This window comes from Mus pahari, chromosome 10, assembly GCF_900095145.1.
Source record: "Mus pahari chromosome 10, PAHARI_EIJ_v1.1, whole genome shotgun sequence".
Taxonomy (NCBI): Eukaryota; Metazoa; Chordata; class Mammalia; order Rodentia; family Muridae; genus Mus; species Mus pahari.
Window position 1 is genome coordinate 74355934 of NC_034599.1, and position 18986 is coordinate 74374919.

The 18986-nt window shown below is 38.5% G+C and overlaps 2 protein-coding genes across 2 annotated transcripts in view; both read right to left on the reverse strand.

Moving 5' to 3' along the window:
- Nucleotides 1-335: 335 nt before the first annotated feature.
- LOC110328169 (cytochrome c oxidase subunit 7A2, mitochondrial) lies at nucleotides 336-4868 on the reverse strand. The gene is made up of 4 exons (XM_021207546.2): nucleotides 4655-4868; nucleotides 3451-3540; nucleotides 1178-1262; nucleotides 336-535 (listed from the first exon to the last, which is right to left on the reverse strand). Exons 1-4 carry the CDS (start codon nucleotides 4670-4672, stop codon nucleotides 477-479), a joined length of 252 nt encoding a protein of 83 aa, XP_021063205.1. The 5' UTR covers nucleotides 4673-4868; the 3' UTR covers nucleotides 336-476.
- Nucleotides 4869-12255: 7387 nt separating this feature from the next.
- Tmem30a (transmembrane protein 30A) overlaps nucleotides 12256-18986 on the reverse strand; it is a 28944-nt gene continuing 22213 nt past the window's right edge. The window contains exons 5-7 of the mRNA XM_021207149.2: nucleotides 18544-18693; nucleotides 17418-17627; nucleotides 12256-14813 (exon numbers count right to left, since the gene is read on the reverse strand). Of these exons, the coding sequence (XP_021062808.1) occupies nucleotides 14620-14813; nucleotides 17418-17627; nucleotides 18544-18693 (554 nt within the window). The 3' untranslated portion in view covers nucleotides 12256-14619. The remainder of the gene's footprint in view (nucleotides 14814-17417; nucleotides 17628-18543; nucleotides 18694-18986) is intronic.

Genomic DNA, 18986 nt, shown 5'->3' on the forward strand with positions numbered 1-18986 from the left:
ATGTAGAAAAAGCACTCAGTTGGTTTTGCAGCCTAGTAAACCCTAATTCCGAGACAGAACTCAGCCAACACTTCAGTCAGGCCCTTAAGGCAGGGGACACACAGCAAAGCAATATCCTCTCAATGGTCCAGCTCAGGCGGTGCTGAAGACACCTAAAGAAGGCGGCTGAATGTCCCTAGCTGCTAAAAGTAAATCGACATCATCATGACAATGGTGCTTTAGATAAACTTGCAGACAAACAACTTTTAATTTTTTTTCTTATCTAAGAGTTGCCAACTGCTGACACAAAACGGTATTACCAGTAATTTATTCTCAAGTGAAAAGGGAGACAAAAAAATGGTTAAGGACTGCTTTATTGGTGGCAGTTAATACACATCAATAAATATTGATCCCCAAAGAAGAGCTCAGTTACTCATCAGATTCCTGGTCCATCGAGTGTTGATGAAACTGAACCATGTGAAGACTGGGACGACACGTCAGTTCTGCTTCTTGGGAAACGCAGCCATAGCTAACAGATAGATGGCATAGGCTGTGCCTGAGAAACACACAAAGTAAAGGCTTACTAGGATTTCTGGTTTCAGAACATATACTTATTTATTTCAAATGTTAAAGCTTAGCTCAAATGTGAAAGGAAAAAGCTGCTGTGAAGCTCAATGGCTGGGAATTCGGCAAAGGTAGTGTTTGCATCTAATGCCTACGTTCATGGGTTTGATCTCTAGTGGGAACACACATACACATCCATGATCAAACATAAAAGTGTCTTGATAGATGCTGAAAAAAATATTTAAATTAGTCTAATTTCATCATTACTTCGTTTCTATTTTAAAAGTGTAGATATCCTTGAATATAATAGGGATAACAACAACGTCCTTCAATATAATAAAGAATACAAACTTTTTTTCAACCCCCTATTAGAGTGTGAATATTTGGGGTATGTGTGGGGGGGGAGGGAGTTGAGAAGCACTAGTGACACATAGAAAACTAGCTCTGTTAACCACAAACCCTGCCTTGTCAGACCTGCTTAATGGTCAAACACTGGGCTTTAGCTGACCTCCTGACTACTCATCTGAGGTACATCGAGGTAGTGTGCAGACAAACTACAATAAATATGCCACATCAAAAGCAAGAAAACTGTCACAGCTACTCTTGACTTGTAAACACTCAAATGATGTCTTACCACCAATTGTCAGAGCCATTGTGGCTCTGTAGAGGAGGGCATCTGATGCCCCGCCTTTCAGATGAACTGGCATCCCATTATCCTCCTGGTTAAAAAAACAAAACAAAACAAAAAACAGACATTGATACATGTATCACCTGCTTCCAGTTAAGAGTCAGGATATTAATTATTCATGTAAAACCAACAGCTACAGATAATCCCAGAATTTAAATAAAGAGGCTTACAATTTTTATTCTTTTTCTACCACTACTTTAAATTTACAAACTTGTAAAAGACAGCGTCATTTTCAAGCTAAGTTGAGACCTAACGAGGTTTGTTTGAGGGCTATACAAACCAGAGCAGTGAAATGCATCCCTGGGATTCAGCAATGCAAACCAGAGCAGTGAAATGCATCCCTGGGATTCAGCAATGTAATAAAAGATACTGGCCAGTCAACCACCTGGAAGATTTTTTTCCCTTATCAAATGGGGTAGGGGGCTCTGATTTATAACACTAGTCTATCATCTTATATCCACTTAAGAATCTTATTTTTATGTAGCATATATATTTTACACTACTTGAAATTTTGCAGAGGGAAAAATTATACATCACAATAAAGCTGTTCCAACCTACAGGGCCTCTCTCCAAAACATACCACCCATAACAGTTATAGCATACATCTCTATTATTAATGCTTATTATTTATCAATTTTTTTTTTTTTTTCGAGACAGGGTTTCTCTGTATAGCCCTGGCTGTCCTGGAACTCACTTTGTAGACCAGGCTGGCCTCGAACTCTGAAATCCACCTGCCTCTGCCTCCCGAGTGCTGGGATTAAAGGTGTGTGCCACCATGCCCGGCTATTTATCAATTCTTTTACGTTATATGTACTTAATATACAAAATGGCACTATGCTATGTAATGATGTTATACACTATTTTGAAAAAGTTTTAGTCCATTTAATTCTCTCTTCAATGGCTACATAATATTCTATTGGGTGAAAAATGAATGTCTGAACGACATTAGTCAATCTGCCAATAATTTATAGGTTGGGTTAAAGTCCTTTTTCAACTTCCTTATACTCATGCACAGTCTACAGAAGTGTCTGAGAGAAGGCTTCTTAAGTAATAGATTTGTTTACAATATTTTCAGTGCCAGCTAAACTTCTGTCTCTAATACACACACTGCCCAGCTTATAAGAAAGCCTGTGACGGATGCTATCTTTCTCCCATACCTTGTAAACATAAATCTATCTTAAATCTTTCTACTTAGATGGCAAGGAGTGGGGTTACCACTCATACCTGTTTGCTCTGAAAAGACTACGCTCCAATAGCTGACACTGAAGCTACAGTTTGGTTGTTTTGTTTTTTTTTTTTTTTTTTTTTTTTTTTTTTGAGTCTAAGAACCTTTAAAGTCAGAATAGCCTTAAATCTACAAAACCGAAAAGATGACAGGGTCACAACCATTTCTTGGTGACACTGACACGGTCAAGCTGGTATATAAAAAAATTTGTGTCCAGAAAGGACACAAATAGCTTTGAAGGCAAGAGCACATGGCAGGACTTCTGTTCCACCAGTCCATGGGCCAGCAGTGGTCCTCCATCGAGATATCCAGAGAAATCATATTCTGTCTCCATAAAACAGCAAACTCCAAACCTCCGCAGCTCCCAGTCCGCTAGCTAGGATGTAGGAGTTAGGGCAGGAGCAGAATACAAGGCCAACTAAGAGTCAGTCAGAACTGCAATGTCTGCCACATTCCACAGAAATCTTCATCTCGTGCCCTGACAGCTATGGTGAGATTATGCATTTTTTACAGATCTGCAATTCTTTGAATACCAGCGACACAACCATGCCTAAGTTGCTCATCTGTTTCTTCAACTTCAGCGATAAAGTGTGTATTTTTAGGTATTGGTTTTTCTCCTGGGGTCTTTTGATGTTTCCTTAGAAGCCTTCTCCACTTAAGATTATTTACTGGATACTTCCCTGCCGGCATACTACACCCTGTAACATCTACTGAATTCCTGCTTATTTTTTGTTTCTGGACTTTTTTTATGGTTTATGCAATTATTCCTCCAAGAACAACAATTCATTAAACTACACACACACATATTTCACACTAACCTCTGCATTTTTTCCACCTCCCTGAGCACCTCTTAGACATGGCAAATAATCATTATGCTCAAAAAAACCCAAAAAAACACAAAAAAACCTTGAGAGCCTCTAGAAGCAGATCCTCTGGATTTACTCTACCGTGTCAGCTCTATTACAACTAACAATCGCATAGAATACTTCAGTACCTGAAACAGCTTTTGTTTCTCTGGAACTTTGTTTTCAAAATGCCTTCGTGAAGTGGTGCTGATGGTCCTCTGGGCAATCTGACGAAGGGCCTGAAACAGAAAATTCACATACAGCGAACAAGGCTTAGAGTCTAAAGAAACCTGCAAAGGCAGCTTCCAACCCTTCATACTGAAAGGAAGCTGAGATTCACAGCATTATTGAACTTGTCAGTAATAAAGTCCCAGACTAGCATCCAGATTTTCCAGGTATTGTCTATTCTCTGCTCTGTGCTTCATGTTACATTCCAAAGTCTTCAGAAACTATGACCTATATAACCTGTGCCTGAAATTAATCAGTAGTATTTTATAGTCACTGAACAAAACATGCTGATATACAGAAAAATAAATGATACAGACATCTTATAAGTTCTAATATTTTCATTTAATATTTGCCCATGTCAAAAATCTATTCCTGGCAGGGCCGTGGTGGCTCAAAACTTTAATCCCAGCACTAGGGAGGCAGAGGCTAGTCTACAGACCTAGTTCCAGGACAGTCAAGGCACTGAAAAATTACTCTGCAGTGGAGGGCACATGCTAGAACACTCCTGGACATCTAAGAAAAATGGGTGTAAGTCTGTTTAAGTCAGATAAGTATGCACTCCACTTTCTAAATGGTACTGGTACCTTAATAGAATTGTGTTAAATAATTACGAAATAAAATCAAAACACACCTTTTTAAATTTTTTAAATTCACCAAGTGTAATTCAGAATCGCTATTACATTTCAATCCTGAAACCCATTAAATCCCAACTAAAACTGTACAATTTATTTCTTTAACTTACTTCTCTGAATCAGGTAAAAAATCATTTAAAATTTTATCTTTTCACTACGATACAAAACAAAATGACAACAAAAAGCCACCTTTCGCCTAGGGTTTCCGGGTGTCCAAGATTCCCCCCCCCCCGGAGCCTACATCAGAGCTACAGTCTTAGCAATAAGCAACGGTAAGGTGTAGTGACTAGGGACCAAATGCGATCCTGCTCTTCCCTCTTCGACTACCCAGAAACAGCCAGGGGCGAGTGGTCGGAAGGTCAGGGAAAAGGACGCGCAGCCAAGGTGACTCCGGCTGCGGTCTTCTGCCCCATTTCCAGCACAGCTTTCTGTCAGGATGTCTGACCCTCCGCCCCGACACGCCAGTACCAGCCAAGCCCCCAAAGCTACCCACCAGCAGATTCCGCAACATCTTGGCTCGGTTGTTGCCCACCAACTGCAACTACTGAACGCCAAAAATCGAAAGCCACCAGACCGGAAACGGAACTCCCTCCCGGCGCTGCGCGCGCGTCGAGGAAGAGGGCTCGTTCCGGGAAGAGGAGGGGCTCGCGCTCCCGACCATAGAGAGCGGAGGGCGAGCCAGAGCGACTCCCCGCAGCGGCCGGTCTAGCCTCCGGACCTCCGAAGCCATCCGGACCACCTGGCTCCGCCCTGCCGCGCCTGCCGCGGGACCCAGAATCACAATGGAAAGCAAACGCCACCCGCAATGGAGAGGCGTGATGTCTGCCGCCCTCTTCCTACGCTCTGGTGAAGTCAGTGGGCAACCAGACTCTCCGGAAAGTAGCTTGTCTTTTGAGAAGGCTTTGAGCCATTGTTTACAGTATGAAGGAACAATGGATGTCAAAGCTACGTCGTACAAGCTTAAATATTCAAAAGCTCCTCTTAACACGGATAGAGTCCAGTTTTAGGGTTTGTCTTCCACAGATGAAAGTGGGAGGCGTTAGTCTTTGTGCTGAGATCATATAGGAACGACCGGCGTTGGCATCCACAGGTATCTAGCTAGCATCTTCTGCTAAACTCCTTGTGCTGGAAACTCTTCCTGTGTCCCCAGACTGGAACTGGCTGGCTTCGTTATTCAGTCTGGGAAACGCTGAAAAGAGGAGAATACATTTTTAAATCCATGTTCAACACAAATATCGACCGTGTCGTGCTTTCTCAGTTCTGCAGCACATTTCACTCCTGGATGGAGCTGTCAGAAGTGCGCGTATTTTAGAGATAGGCTGTTAGCATTTTGCATCAGTCTTGCTTAACTAGTCCTCCTTACAACTGCCTTTATTCTTCTGCACACCCTAATGTACAAGTAAAAATAATCAACAGTACAACAAATGTCTTTCCACCCTTTTGCAAACTCAGAAACGACCTCATTGCCATTTCAAGTAAAAAGCTAATGATAAACGGGTTCCACAGTGTTGGGTGAATAAAAACTGGTAATGCCTAATTCCTTCAAATCTTGGGGTGCTTTTTTCTTCATAACCTACTCTGCACCCCAACACAGTCTAAACTTTCTTCCTTACCAAGTTTATAAACACCCATCATGACTGACTTATTTTCTACCACCTCTGAATTATTCGATGTACCATCGAGCATAATTACCAATAGTTGGGGATGGGGAGGTTTTTGGGTTTTTTTTTTTACATTTATTGTCTGTAATTGGAATTCATTAAAGTTTGTGCTGCTGTCTCTTTCACCACAGGATATGTTTTCCCAGAACTGACTGTATACTTACCATTCCCCTAACACTAATAAAAATGGGCCTACTAACCAACAGTGAATGCATACTGTTTGACAGGTCTAGGAATACTGTCCAAGAAGAAGCAAGAGTTCACATTAAAAGTACCTATGGCGCACGCCTTTGATCCCAGCACTTGGGAGGCAGAGGCAGGTGGATTTCTGAGTTCAAGGCCAGCCTGGTCTACAGAGTGAGAATTCCAGGATAGCCAGGGCTACACAGAGAAACCCTGTCTTGGGGAAAAAAAAAGTGTTATTAAAAGTACCTATAACAGCGTTGTCACTTAGGACAGTACAATTTTCTCTTTACTGGACCACTCCATCTACAGACACATTCCATTTTTAAAAGGACACATATGAAACAAAACAGTGTTTACTATCCCATTCTCTCCAGAATAAAAGCAGACTTCTTTGACTTGTGTGCCCCTCCTTTTGTGCTAGTCTTTTTCAAAATCACTTAGGCAAGCTTCTGCACTATCAGTCACAGATGGGATGGTTGCTCAATCCAGAGTGCATTTTAATTTGGAAATAAACCATTAAGGTAAATGGGGCCACGTGAGTGTGAATGCGCACCTTTCAGTGGTTCCCACTCACCACTCCTGAGTCCTCTTGCACTGAGCCTTAGTTTCTGCTTGACTCCTCATCCTCTCAACACCAAAATTTCAAAGTAGTGTCCCCTAATTCATACTAAACTATACTTTCATTCAGTCTCTTAAAATCTCTGCAATTTCCCCCCGAACATTAACACTTTCCTACCAAACCCTACAATCAAATTCTATCTGTACAACTTCAGAATCTTATCTGACCATTTGTGATCCGTAACATCACCACTGCAGGCCAGGCCAGCAACATCTTTTGGTTTTATTTCTGCAAAAGTCTTAATTTGTTTCCATCTTCATCTTCTGTCACTGTTGTTTCCCATCATCCAGATTTTTTTATTTTTAAAATGCTTGTTTGAAAAATAGGACTCTGGGGCTGATGAGATGGTTCAGTGGTTAAGAGCACCCAACTGCTCTTCCAAAGGTCTGGAGTTCAAATCCCAGCAACCACATCGTGGCTCATAACCATCCGTAACAAGATCTGACGCCCTCTTCTGGAGTGTCTGAAGACAGCTACAGTGTACTTACATATAATAAATCTTTTTTTTTAAAAAAAAAAAAAAAGGAAAAATAGGACTCTATCTACACACATAAAAATCCATTGAACACAAAAGCAAAAGAGCAAGAACAAACCACCTAATGTGTTGGCTTCATTCCACAGCTCTGTCAGTCCCAGAGTTCTTCACTAACTTGTTTCTGCATTCTTAACTGCCATTACTTGGACAGAAAACTTTGGCTTAAGTTTGCCTCCATCAACCAGACTTTACTGGTTCCTCCTAAATTCACTAGAAATTTACTACCACAATCTCTAAATTTATCCAATGACATAAACTAACTTTCAAAATGGGCTCCTTTCAAAAACATCAGTTTGGGGTTGTTTGCTTTGTTTTTGTTCGTTGTTGTTCTTGTTCTTTAATATTACAGAATGGTTCTTTGGAAGAATTGCTGACATGAGATTTAACTCCAAATTTAAAAAGTTCAAGTTGCTAGGCATATTCATTTTATAAGTCCAAGTTTAATGAAGGAATGTGTCTGAGAAACTAGAATGTCTAGTGGCCTCACTTCCAGATTATTATTTCCCTTTATTGCGTATCACAGATGGACTGGGGGTTGATCATTTCTTAATATTTCTCTACCAGAAATCGTTGTGGTTGTGGTTTCTATGTTGAAACTTCATTAGCTATTACTGTTGAAAGGACCAGGTCAACAGAAGAGAACTCTCAGCAGCTGGCAGAACATACTCAAGCACACAGAGAGGAATAGCATGGTTTGGCAAAAAGACAAGAGGAGGAGGAATTCACAGAAGGCTGCCATGACTAACTTAAGTTATCACTTTGAAAGTGCTTTAGGGCCAAAGATTTAAGGAGTACAGGCTTACAGTACAGATTCCATTTTAAGATAACATTAGTTGTAAGTAAAGCTTGCAAGACCCAAGTTACTAGGACCAGAGTCAAAAGGTTTTGTAATAAACCAAAGGAAGGAAGGAAGGAAGGAAGGAAGGAAGGAAGGAAGGAAGGAAGGAAGGAAGGAAGGAAGGAAGGAAGGAAGGAAGGAAGGAAGGAAGGAAGGAAGGAAGGAAGGAAGGAAGGAAGGCTGAACTTAAGCAGCAGCAGGACACAGATGAATAAGGGGATCTATGCAAGTAGACACACAGTACCTTGAAAAACCTGCAGCTGAAAAGACAGGGGTTTTTACATTAATTCATAATAGAGTAAGAGTAAGACTAACTCATTGGGCAAGGAGTGTATGTAACCCAGTAGACTCTCAGTACAACCACCAGCAGCCATTCCACCTCCGATATCTAACAAAAGGAAAGCCAGGCTTGTATGGAATGGTTGCTAGTTTTGTGTTATTAAGAGATTAATTTGATATAAATCACTTGTTTTTCAATTGAAAGAGTGAATTACTTGGATCTCAGGAGAATCTCAGTGAATACACATAAAAATGGTAATTCTCTAGAAGGCCATGTATGGTGGTCCACATCTTAATCCAGGAGCAGGTAGAGCTCTCTGGGTCTGAGGCACTTTGGTCTACATGTCGAGTTCAAGGCCATGCAGGCCTACACAGTAAGACACTGTCTCTAAACAAATGAAGTGCTTATTTTGTTTCAGAAGTATGTATAAGAGTCTAGAACATAACTAATATATACAAAGGAAACTAAAGAAGGTAAGTAGGAATAAAATCTTGTAGTGAGTCACAAGCCAGATGCTCATGATGAAAAGGAAAAATACATGGCTGTATAAAGTATCAAGATAAAAGTAAGTTTGTTTGGCTTGACAGACATGTATGGGAACAATTCACTGGGTACCTAGTATCTTCCTTAGGATTTCAATTCCATCGCTGAAACACCATAACCAAAGGCAACTTGGAACGGAAAAGGGTTAGTTTACTCACATGTTCACATCACAGTTCATCATCAAAGGAAGAAAACTCAAAAACTCAAGGGAGAAGCAGATACAGAAACCACAAAGGTGTGCTGCTTACTGGCTTGTTTCTCATATTGACCAACCCCATTCAGTCAGTCAACAGGGTCTCAAGGGAGTGAGGATTAAAGAAAGAAAAGACAATTAGACAATACTAGAGTAGGACTCCATCAAATGCTGAAGCGGGTTTAATTTTTTCCCAGTCTGCTTTTGTATCATTTTTGGTACATGTAATGAATATGGCCATTTCGAAGGCATAAACAAAGTAATCAAGGAACAAACTAGGCATGAACAAAGATCCCATGGTATTCGGGGTCTTATCAAGATAATCAAGCTCTTAGCCAACTTCCTTGTCCTAGCCCAATGTCAAATTCTTGCCCATATCCTTGAAGTGCCACCAAGAGCTCTCCACATTATATACTCCCAGAAACACCTACCAGGGAGTGGCACCACTCAAGATATGAATTAATCTCACACCAATCACTAACTTAAAAAATGTCCCACACACTTACCCAATCTAATGGGAGCATTCTTTCAATTAATGTTCTATCTCCCCAAATCATAGTTTTATGCTGACATAAAACTAGCCAGCACAACTGACCCTTTGTCAGCCTGACACCATTAGGCCATAACCATTCTTTTCTTGTCCCCCACCCCCCCAAAAAATCTCACAGTAATATCAATACCACAATATAAAACACTACAATGTTTAAAAAGAACCACACTCTTACAAATTCAAACATTTAAAAGTCCAAAAGTCTCTAAGATATTCAAAACTTTCTAAAACTCCAAAGTTAAACAAAAAACTTTAACGCTCCATGCGGGAATAACCAGGGCAGTTATAGACTAATGCACAACCTACGTCCAACACTGTAAACTTCAATGTCAAAATTCTGGGATTCACTCAGGGCCTCTGGGCTCCAAAGGGCTCGCAGTGACATTTCTTTGGCTCTGTCATATACAGCACATAACCCGTCTCCCAGGAGGCTCAAGCCCAAGCAGCTCCACTGTGTGAATGCTGCTGTTCTTGGTGGTGGTCCCATGAGACTGGCATTTCAAAAGTATTGGAGTCTCCACTGAAACTGGGTGGATACAGGATACACCTGATTACCCAGGGGAAAGAGTACAATGAAGAGTACTCACTAGAGTTTTCTCTACACAGTGGACCTGTCCAGTATCTAACCATGGAATTAAAACTCCAGAAATATACAAAGAAGGAAAAAAGTAATGTCTACAAAAAAAATCTTATAAAAAAATTTAAGCTCCAAATAGTTAAGACTGGAAAATAAGCAATTCCAACAAATTTGTGGTAACCAACTAGATGTATCGGAACTGAAGTGGGCAGAGGAAGCTGTAATCTGAAGATGCGCTAAGACAGAATCATTACAAAGCATGCCTGTTGGTCACAGGCTCTCAGAAGCTTAGATATGAAGCAAAGGTTACAGCAAAGAATAGACTCAGGGTTGGGCCTGAAAATGGCAGTTGAAAGGCGTACCCAACAAAAAGGTCAGATTTCTAGACATTCTTCTCCTCATCCAAACTGTGTTTCGGTCAAATGCCTTGGTTAAGGAGCTCACAGAAACCTGCAGTGACCTACTACTATTTCCTGCTAGAAGGACACCGAATCAAAATATCCTCCAAATTCCCGTTAGATTACCCATAGACTAGTGCTGTTAGAGAAGTTTCTGCACACAGTGAACAGTTTACACAGAAACTCAGAACTGACCTATGCAGAGAGTAAATGTCAACAGAATGCTTATGCAAAAATTGGACATCTGGGGCTGGTGAGATAGCTCAGCAGTTAAGAGTACTGGCTGTTCTTCCAGAGGTTATGAGTTTAATTCCCAGCAACCAACCACATGGTGGCTCACAACCATATATGGGGGAATCTGATGCCCTCTTCAGGCAGGTAGCTATATATGCAGCAGAGCACTCATACATTAAAAAAAAAGAAAACAAACTAGACATCTACATCACCGCCAACAACTGGGGTCACCATGGAAGTCAGAATATTGTGCCTACAAGTGAGTACACATATATACACACAGAGCATTTACACATACACATCAAAACATATTCACCAGAAAGTAGGCTCCATCTGTGAATATTCTAGAAACAATAGAAATGAAAGAAGTCTTAGAAATTAATTTTTCTAAATGTGTATTAATTCAACAGAAGGATAATGGTGCTGAAAGAACAAACTGAATTCTGTAAAGGGGAGGTGACAGCACTACACAGTAAACTCACAGAACTATGCAGCAAAATGAGAAGGTAGCATCTAAGATCTAATTCATCAAAAGCAGCAGTGGAGAGAAAACTGCTTTTAACCTAAAATTGTATGTGTAGTCAAGCTACTAGTGAAATATGAGGGTCAAAAATGATTTTTATGTCATATCTTAACTAAAAAATATTTATGTGTTTAGTGTGAATCTCGGGATGAAAGGAAGCTTTGGCTTGAGAATAACTACTTGACTTTGAAAACTGCACACACCTATATATATATATATATATATATATATATATATATATATATATACACACACACACACACATATATATATACACACACATATATATTGCAAATAACACCATCTTCTCAGTTGGTTTTAGACAATATATTTATTTTAAAATTTAAAATGACATTAGGAAAAATGTGCTTTTCACATTTACTAACTGATGGGTGCATGGGCTAAAGTGGACTTGAAAATATTTTACCAGATCATTCCCTCTACAACAGACATTTATACATCAAAAGTTTGTGACTGCAGTACTTTTACCCGCCTCACACTTAAAACTCCCATCTTACAAGGGACAAAACTTTGCAACATAAGGAGCCCATACTAAGCCTCAGGCAGTGCTTCCATGCAGAGAGGCAGCAGCAGAGCAGCCTCCAAACCTCGCCTCTCACCTGCTCCTCTCTTATGAAAGGGTTTTATTTACTGCCCGGCTTCACTGCTATCACTGTCCATTCTACTATATAGAATCCCAAACTTAGTACGTCTGCCAAGAACTGTTACAGTCTCACTATTTCCTGGTAAGACCCCTCAGTAACATTAGTAAGTCTTGTGATTATGTTGTCAGTGATTAATAAATATAAATATAATAATTTTAACAATGATACTTTTTCAAATGTACACATGGACAAGGTAAAATATGGACTCACTAAGACTGGATAAAACTGAATATGAACCATTAACAAGAACAAATGGGCATTGTTATTTTAGTAAGACACATAAACAGCACAATTAATTTTGTTCACTTTTATTAATACAAAACATCCTAACAGAATGATAACTTTTAATATAATTAAGATTACAAATAAACTTTGTCACTATCCAATAAATAACATCTACTTGACTCTCAATTGGATTATTCTCTATTAGAACAGTTATTTTCTCCAGTTTATTTTAAACTGCCTTATGATTTCAATGAAACATCTTAGCTTTTGCTCACTATTCAGTTGGAAAATTTCTTGTGCCAAAATACTTGCAAATGAATACATTTTTCTAAGCCTTCTACTTATAGTCACCTCGATGACATCAAATTTTCTTAAATATGAATGTCCCAAATTCTTCCTATTTACAACAGGAGTTGGTTTCAAATGACAGGAACCAGGGAAGAACAGGAACCATCAATGCACTTGTAAAATAGATCAAGCTGCAGTTGTACTTTTAAAGATTCTATCTTCTCCAAGCTGTGAAAATCTTAGAGCTCTTCGGTTTCCTTCAGCAGTCCCCTTGGTCCCAGTTAGAGACAGATGCAAGCTAGTTAGTAGTCCTCTTTTACCAGCACTTACTTGGGAAAGACTGGCATCAACATCCCACATCTTATGAAGAATCCCCCAAATAAAGTGACCATCATATGCAACAGGGACACGTTTTAGAAAAACAGTATTTTGAATGATTGACAAAGAATAGTTTTAGAGAAAGAAGAACTTTCATCCTGAGAAGTTTTCATATATCCATAAATCAAGTAACCCGTGCAAGTATTATTTTTATAAGTTAAAAGTCACCATGAATTACAAGCTTTTAAACAGAATTTCATGTCATACAGAGCTTATTTAAGTGTGGCACATTTCTATTATGAACCATTGAATTTTTTTCTTCTTTTAAGCACATATTAATCTAAACTGATACATTACCCAGACCATTTGATTTAAAATACACCCAAAGGAAATCAGTACAAAGTCTGAAAACACAAGCATTCTACTACATAAATATGAGTTACTTTAGTTCAAAACAAGTAAATTCAATGCAATGGAGACAAGTCTGATTAATACATACATTTTCATGCATGTGGAAAAATAATTTACATTCACATCAGGAATAAGTCTCATAGCAAACAAATTACAGCACTTATTCAATAAAGGACTATTAAAATAATTCTAGTTAGAAAATAAAGTAACTTCAATCGATATATTATAATCTTTTTATCATGTACATACTCCATATGCCCCAGAATTTAAGTAGGAAATGTATAGAACATCTTTTAAGGTATATCTTAGGAAAAGTAACCAAAATAATACCTTCATTAAAGAGGATGTGTATACATATCCATATTTGTATGCAAAAAATTTAATGAAATATGGAAGAAATTAGGATTTCAAATTTTTCTGGAATATTATACTAAGTCACTTACCTGCTAAATAAGAACAGCTTGAGGTATTTCCAAGGCAGAAGCAATCATCTTAACACTACAAACCATAATAATGAAAGTATCCTCCCTTGAACATTTATATCTGGTTTACAGCTGGGGCATAGAAGAGGATTTGCCAAGCAGCTATCCCACCTCACCTAGATTCATTCTTCCCTTCTGAAGTGTAAGCTTCCAGGGAAATGGTCACATATAAACACTTGAGTAGCTTGGGATTCCAAATGCAACTTCAGGTAGCATGGGACTTCAGAATGCAACATTTTAGCCAAATGAGAAGAAATTTAAAATTCTACCCAAGACCCACTGACCTCTTTAGATATTAATTTCTATGCTGTACAAGCTAAAGTCTGAAATCAAAGTCATTATCGGAGAATTATAATAGAGAAACTGAACATATGAACCACCTCAACAAGGAGGGACTTTAAGCCTTTACAGACAACACATGAAAATGATGAAGTGTTTTATTTATAGTCATTCTTCAATCTGAACTGTAACCAAATTTTCAAAGGTCAGCAAGTCATTACACTCATACATCTCATAATCCCTTTCATCACACAGTAGGCACACATATACAGCATCATGTCAATATAATGTTATCAACACAGTATCAATAGTTTAAGCAGTAGATGCATTTCACATGAAAGAGGCTCTATGCATCACATGGCCTGTCCCAATAAAAAGCAGACATTAGAATGTCATTTTTAGCAGTTACAATATTGATATAATCAATATGGCTAATTTTTATATCCATCATATATTTTCATAAGTCATCCATATGTAAGAAGCAAAGAACAAAGGCTGTTTGTTTTGTTTTGTTTTTTTAAAGTTATGTTGTTTTTTTAAAGTTATGTGCCAACTTCAAAATGACATACTAACCAGACATCAGCATTCAAAAGCTAGGTTGAACAGGACTGGCCTTGATGCACATGCAGTAGATTTGGTTTCAGAATATAAAATTAAATGGTGATGTCAGCAGTGTTACTACTGTTTCTATATTTATGATTAATTACTAGCAGTACAACTCCCAGAAGGAAGGAGATGGATCCAATAGTGATGTAAGCAATTCCCAAAAATGGATTCTTTCCTCCCATCCATGAAATAGTGCTCAAGATCATCCGTTTCCGTCCATCAAAAGAATGTACAGGGTAATCTGACGAGGGTATAGGAAGACTTTCTGTCTGTAGTTACTTGGTGTTTAAAACACAAGTTTTAAAGTTAACATTTAATTTAATTACTTATGTGTTTATATAATTCTGATACATGGGTATCTTGCTTGTATTTATGATTCATGATCGATAGATAGATAGATAGACAGATAGACAGACAGACAGACAGACAGACAATGATAGAACAAACTATATTTTGTTATGTTTTCAAAACAAGGTCTTACATGTCCTGGAACCAACTATGCAGACAAGGCTGGCCTTTAAGTCATAAAAGATTGGCCTGCCTCTGCCTCCCAAGTGCTGGGATGTGCCAATAATGCACTGTAAAAAAACAAACAAACAAGCCGGGCATGGTGGCGTACGCCTTTAATCCCAGCCTAGTCTACAAAGAGAGTTCCAGGACAGCCAGGGCTATACAGAGAAACCCTGTCTCAAAAAAACCAAAAAAACAAAACAAACAAAAAAACCAAATCAAACAAACAAAAACAAAGAAAAAACCCTATTTTTAAAAACTCTACATAGGCCTACACATTGAACCAATGACAAGGCTCTCTACCCCACACATATCCCCAGAGCTGATCCAGTGAAACAATGATGATGCTAGTAAACGCAGAATGTCCTAACAAAACAGTAACATTCAGTTCTATACAGATCTTGGGTAGTCTTAACCTTATTACCAAAGAAGGACTAAAGGCTTTAAGGTCATATAACATGGAAACATGCAACAGATGAGCAGCAATGATGGCCACACACCCACACACACACACACACACACACACACACACACACACACACACACGATAGCAACAGACAAGAAGGAAGCAGAAAAGAATCACAAGTCTTAAGTTCAAAGAACATGTTTAAACCATAGCTCCAGGGCAGAGAGTACTCTAGGGAGAGGGCCACAAAGCATGATGCCCAAGTTTCAGCTGGTTCATTTGGAACAATAACAACTTATGCTCAAGGAATTGACAGCTTAGTGCAGAATTCAAAACTGACTTGTAAGGAGATATAAGAGATGAGAGAGAAAGCAGTGTTGGGTGAACTATTACATGGTCCATTCTAGGATGATGAAAAGAGTAGAGAAGTCAAAACTAAAACTAAAATCTGAACAGAAACTCTTCAAAGGGGCCACAGTCTGGAGGTGTGGCAGGCTCTGCTCTAATTACTGAGGCAAAAATCAGTGCTACTTAATCTAACTCTCCAAGTACCAGGCACAGTATCAAGTCAACTGTGTTCCTCCTTTCTCTTCTTCCTCCAAAAATTCGGGTTTCTGTTTTAACTCCATTCAACTCAGCCCTTAATTCCCTCCTTATCTTGTACCTTTTACAGGTGGTTCCCAACGTTTTGCAAGCCCCCAGGTCTCTGTATTGTTGAACTGTCAGTCTTTTTAGATATCTTACATTCTTCCTGAAAGTGCTCTGTCCTTGGGACCCTACTGCAGATGCCCTGCCATCTACAGAATTCCCAGTGTTATAGACTTTCCTCTCCCACATTCTCTATTAGGCTACACACTGGCACACACCAGTACGCTGTGCTACATCTTTTTAGGTGCTAACTAGAGTGCTGCCATATATTCTGGCTACCCTCTCAAAATAGTGGGTCTTTCCAGCAGCACATAAAATGAGTCTGTGTATCTAAAACTGCTCCTAAATGGGTATAGTTTCAAAGCCATTGTTGCTTTCAGTCAGGCACTATTAGGCCATTTTCAGTTGTATAAACAAAGAGTCCAAGAACCAAAGGTAATCTTTATTTTGAAAATTGGCCTAGTAACGATTTACTGTGCAACTTAAACTAAAAAAAAAAAAAAAAACCACAACAACCTCCAAAAGAAAAAAAACAAAACAAATAAAACAAAAACCACCGAGGCTGGGTGTGGTTGTGCACACCTTTAATCAAGCACACCTGAGGCAGAGGAAGGCAAATCTGAGTTTGAGGCCAGCCCATTCTTGTAGATATAGAGAATTCCGGGCCATCCAGGGCTCCATAATGAGACTTGGTCTCAAACAAACAAACAAAAATATACTTATGATTTATTTAGATAATAAAAAGTGCAAAGATCCAACATACATTTAAAATGCTAATATCTGGAAATCTTTATGTTCACAGGGTAAATATAAATGATGGGCAAAATACTTTAAAACACTTAACTTTGTTAAGGGATAAAAAGAACTGCCCAGCATTTCCTTCTGGTAAAAGACTGCTTCTGGGCCAGAGAGATGTCCCAGTGGGTAAAGGCACTTGCTGTCCGAGCCTGATGACCTGAGTTCAATTCCTGAAATCCATGTAAAAAGGTGACAGGCGAAAATTAAGTTCTCTCTCTACGGTGTTCTCTTACCACTACACATGCACCTTGGCACATGTGCATACATCACACATAAGTATGTAATAATAATAATAATAATAAAGATTGTTGAAATTTAAAAAAAAAGAAAGAAGGCTTGATATCTCTGCAGAAATGGAAGCATGAGACCCTACATGAATATAGAGCACAAAGTAACATGTCACATAACAGACATAAGGATTTCATGAAACTCTTTTCATGAATGACTCTATGTGTACACATAAGCAAAAAAATAAAAGGATACTGTATGTGATGTTCAAATAGTACTGTCCAGCTGGTAATGTTGGGTGTAAATCATCTCTCCGCTCTATGAGACGATACAACTTACGAAAAGTAGGTAATGCTGCAGTACGCATCCAAACTATAAAGTCTTCATTTATGAATCCATTATTACTTTCATCATCAGGGTCTAGCTCATATACTGGTTTATGCCAGTTTACTGGCTTTGTTGTATCTTGATAAGGTGGGGAGGGAGAGAGACGGAAAATCAAAATATTCAATTTTATAAACAGTTTTAGTGAAAATTTATAGTACTAAAAGAAAAGAAAAGAAGCACAAAACAATCTGAATATTTCCTTATATTCAAAGGTGTAAATATATTCATATTCTAAGGATATGTTAAAAATCTAAAGAAAAACCAACTCTGTAACAAAAAGTAAAAAAGATAGTTAATATCTCAAGAGAATATAAATAGGATACTGAGGAAAGGCAGATTACTTTATGTAAAGATACAGCATTAAGCAATATATGAGCCAATGAGATGGCTCGGCAGGTCATTACCACCTTGGTCCTTGCCACCAAGTCTGAGGAACTGAGTTCAATCCCCAGGACCCACGTGGTAAAAGAAAAGTACAGATTCCCACAAATTGTTCTCTGACTTCCACTTATGCACTATGGGGTGTGTGTGTATGTGTGTGTGTGTGTGTCTGTGTGTAGTGTGTGTAGTGTGTGTGTGTGTGTGTGTGTGTGTGTGTAGTGTGTGTAGTGTGTGTTGTGTATGTATGTATACACACACACAAAATAAATAAATGCAAAAATAAATTTTAAAAAGAAAATATTGTATTATGAAACTAAGGCAGTGGAGAAAAAAAACTATATGTGGATCATAAATAGCAGTTTGTTAAAACAAACTGTGGTAGTTTATAAGGATTAAAGCTAAAAAAAACCCAGAGAAATTCAAATAATTAAAAGAACACATTTTCATTATAATTTTAGTACATTTTAACACTTATATAACTTGGTATAATGTTGAGAAATAACATGCTGTTCTTTAAAAAAAAAAAAAAAATTAAGACTCTTAAGACAAAATTTAGGTTACCTTACTAAGCCTACTAGCTTTTAGACAAGAAGGGATATTGGCCATATTTTACCTTTAAACTTTTCTTCGAGGCTCTCACTTCCAGGTGGATTTCTGAATTTCACATTTTTATCTGTCCACCAAGCAATACCTTTTTTCTTCAAAGGAATTGGAATAGGCTTGGGATCAGATTCATTGGCAACCAGAAACAATTCTAACGTATCTAAGCACAAGAAATGGAAGATATTATTAACATCCCCTAACAATCCATCTGATTACTCCCTAAGAGATGAGAACCGGGGATTTGTTCTAAAGTAGCTGTCAGAGAAGGCATAGGGTTAGCAGGTACTCTCTATTCAGACGTGAGTTAACTTCTGCAATTTTAGAATTCTAGATGCATAGATGGATTTGTCTTCATTGACTACACATCCAGGTCACTTTTATGAATGACTAGTTGACGTGTGAGAAGACCATGAAAATGAATACTAATCCAAATACAACTGGAAGGACATCTTT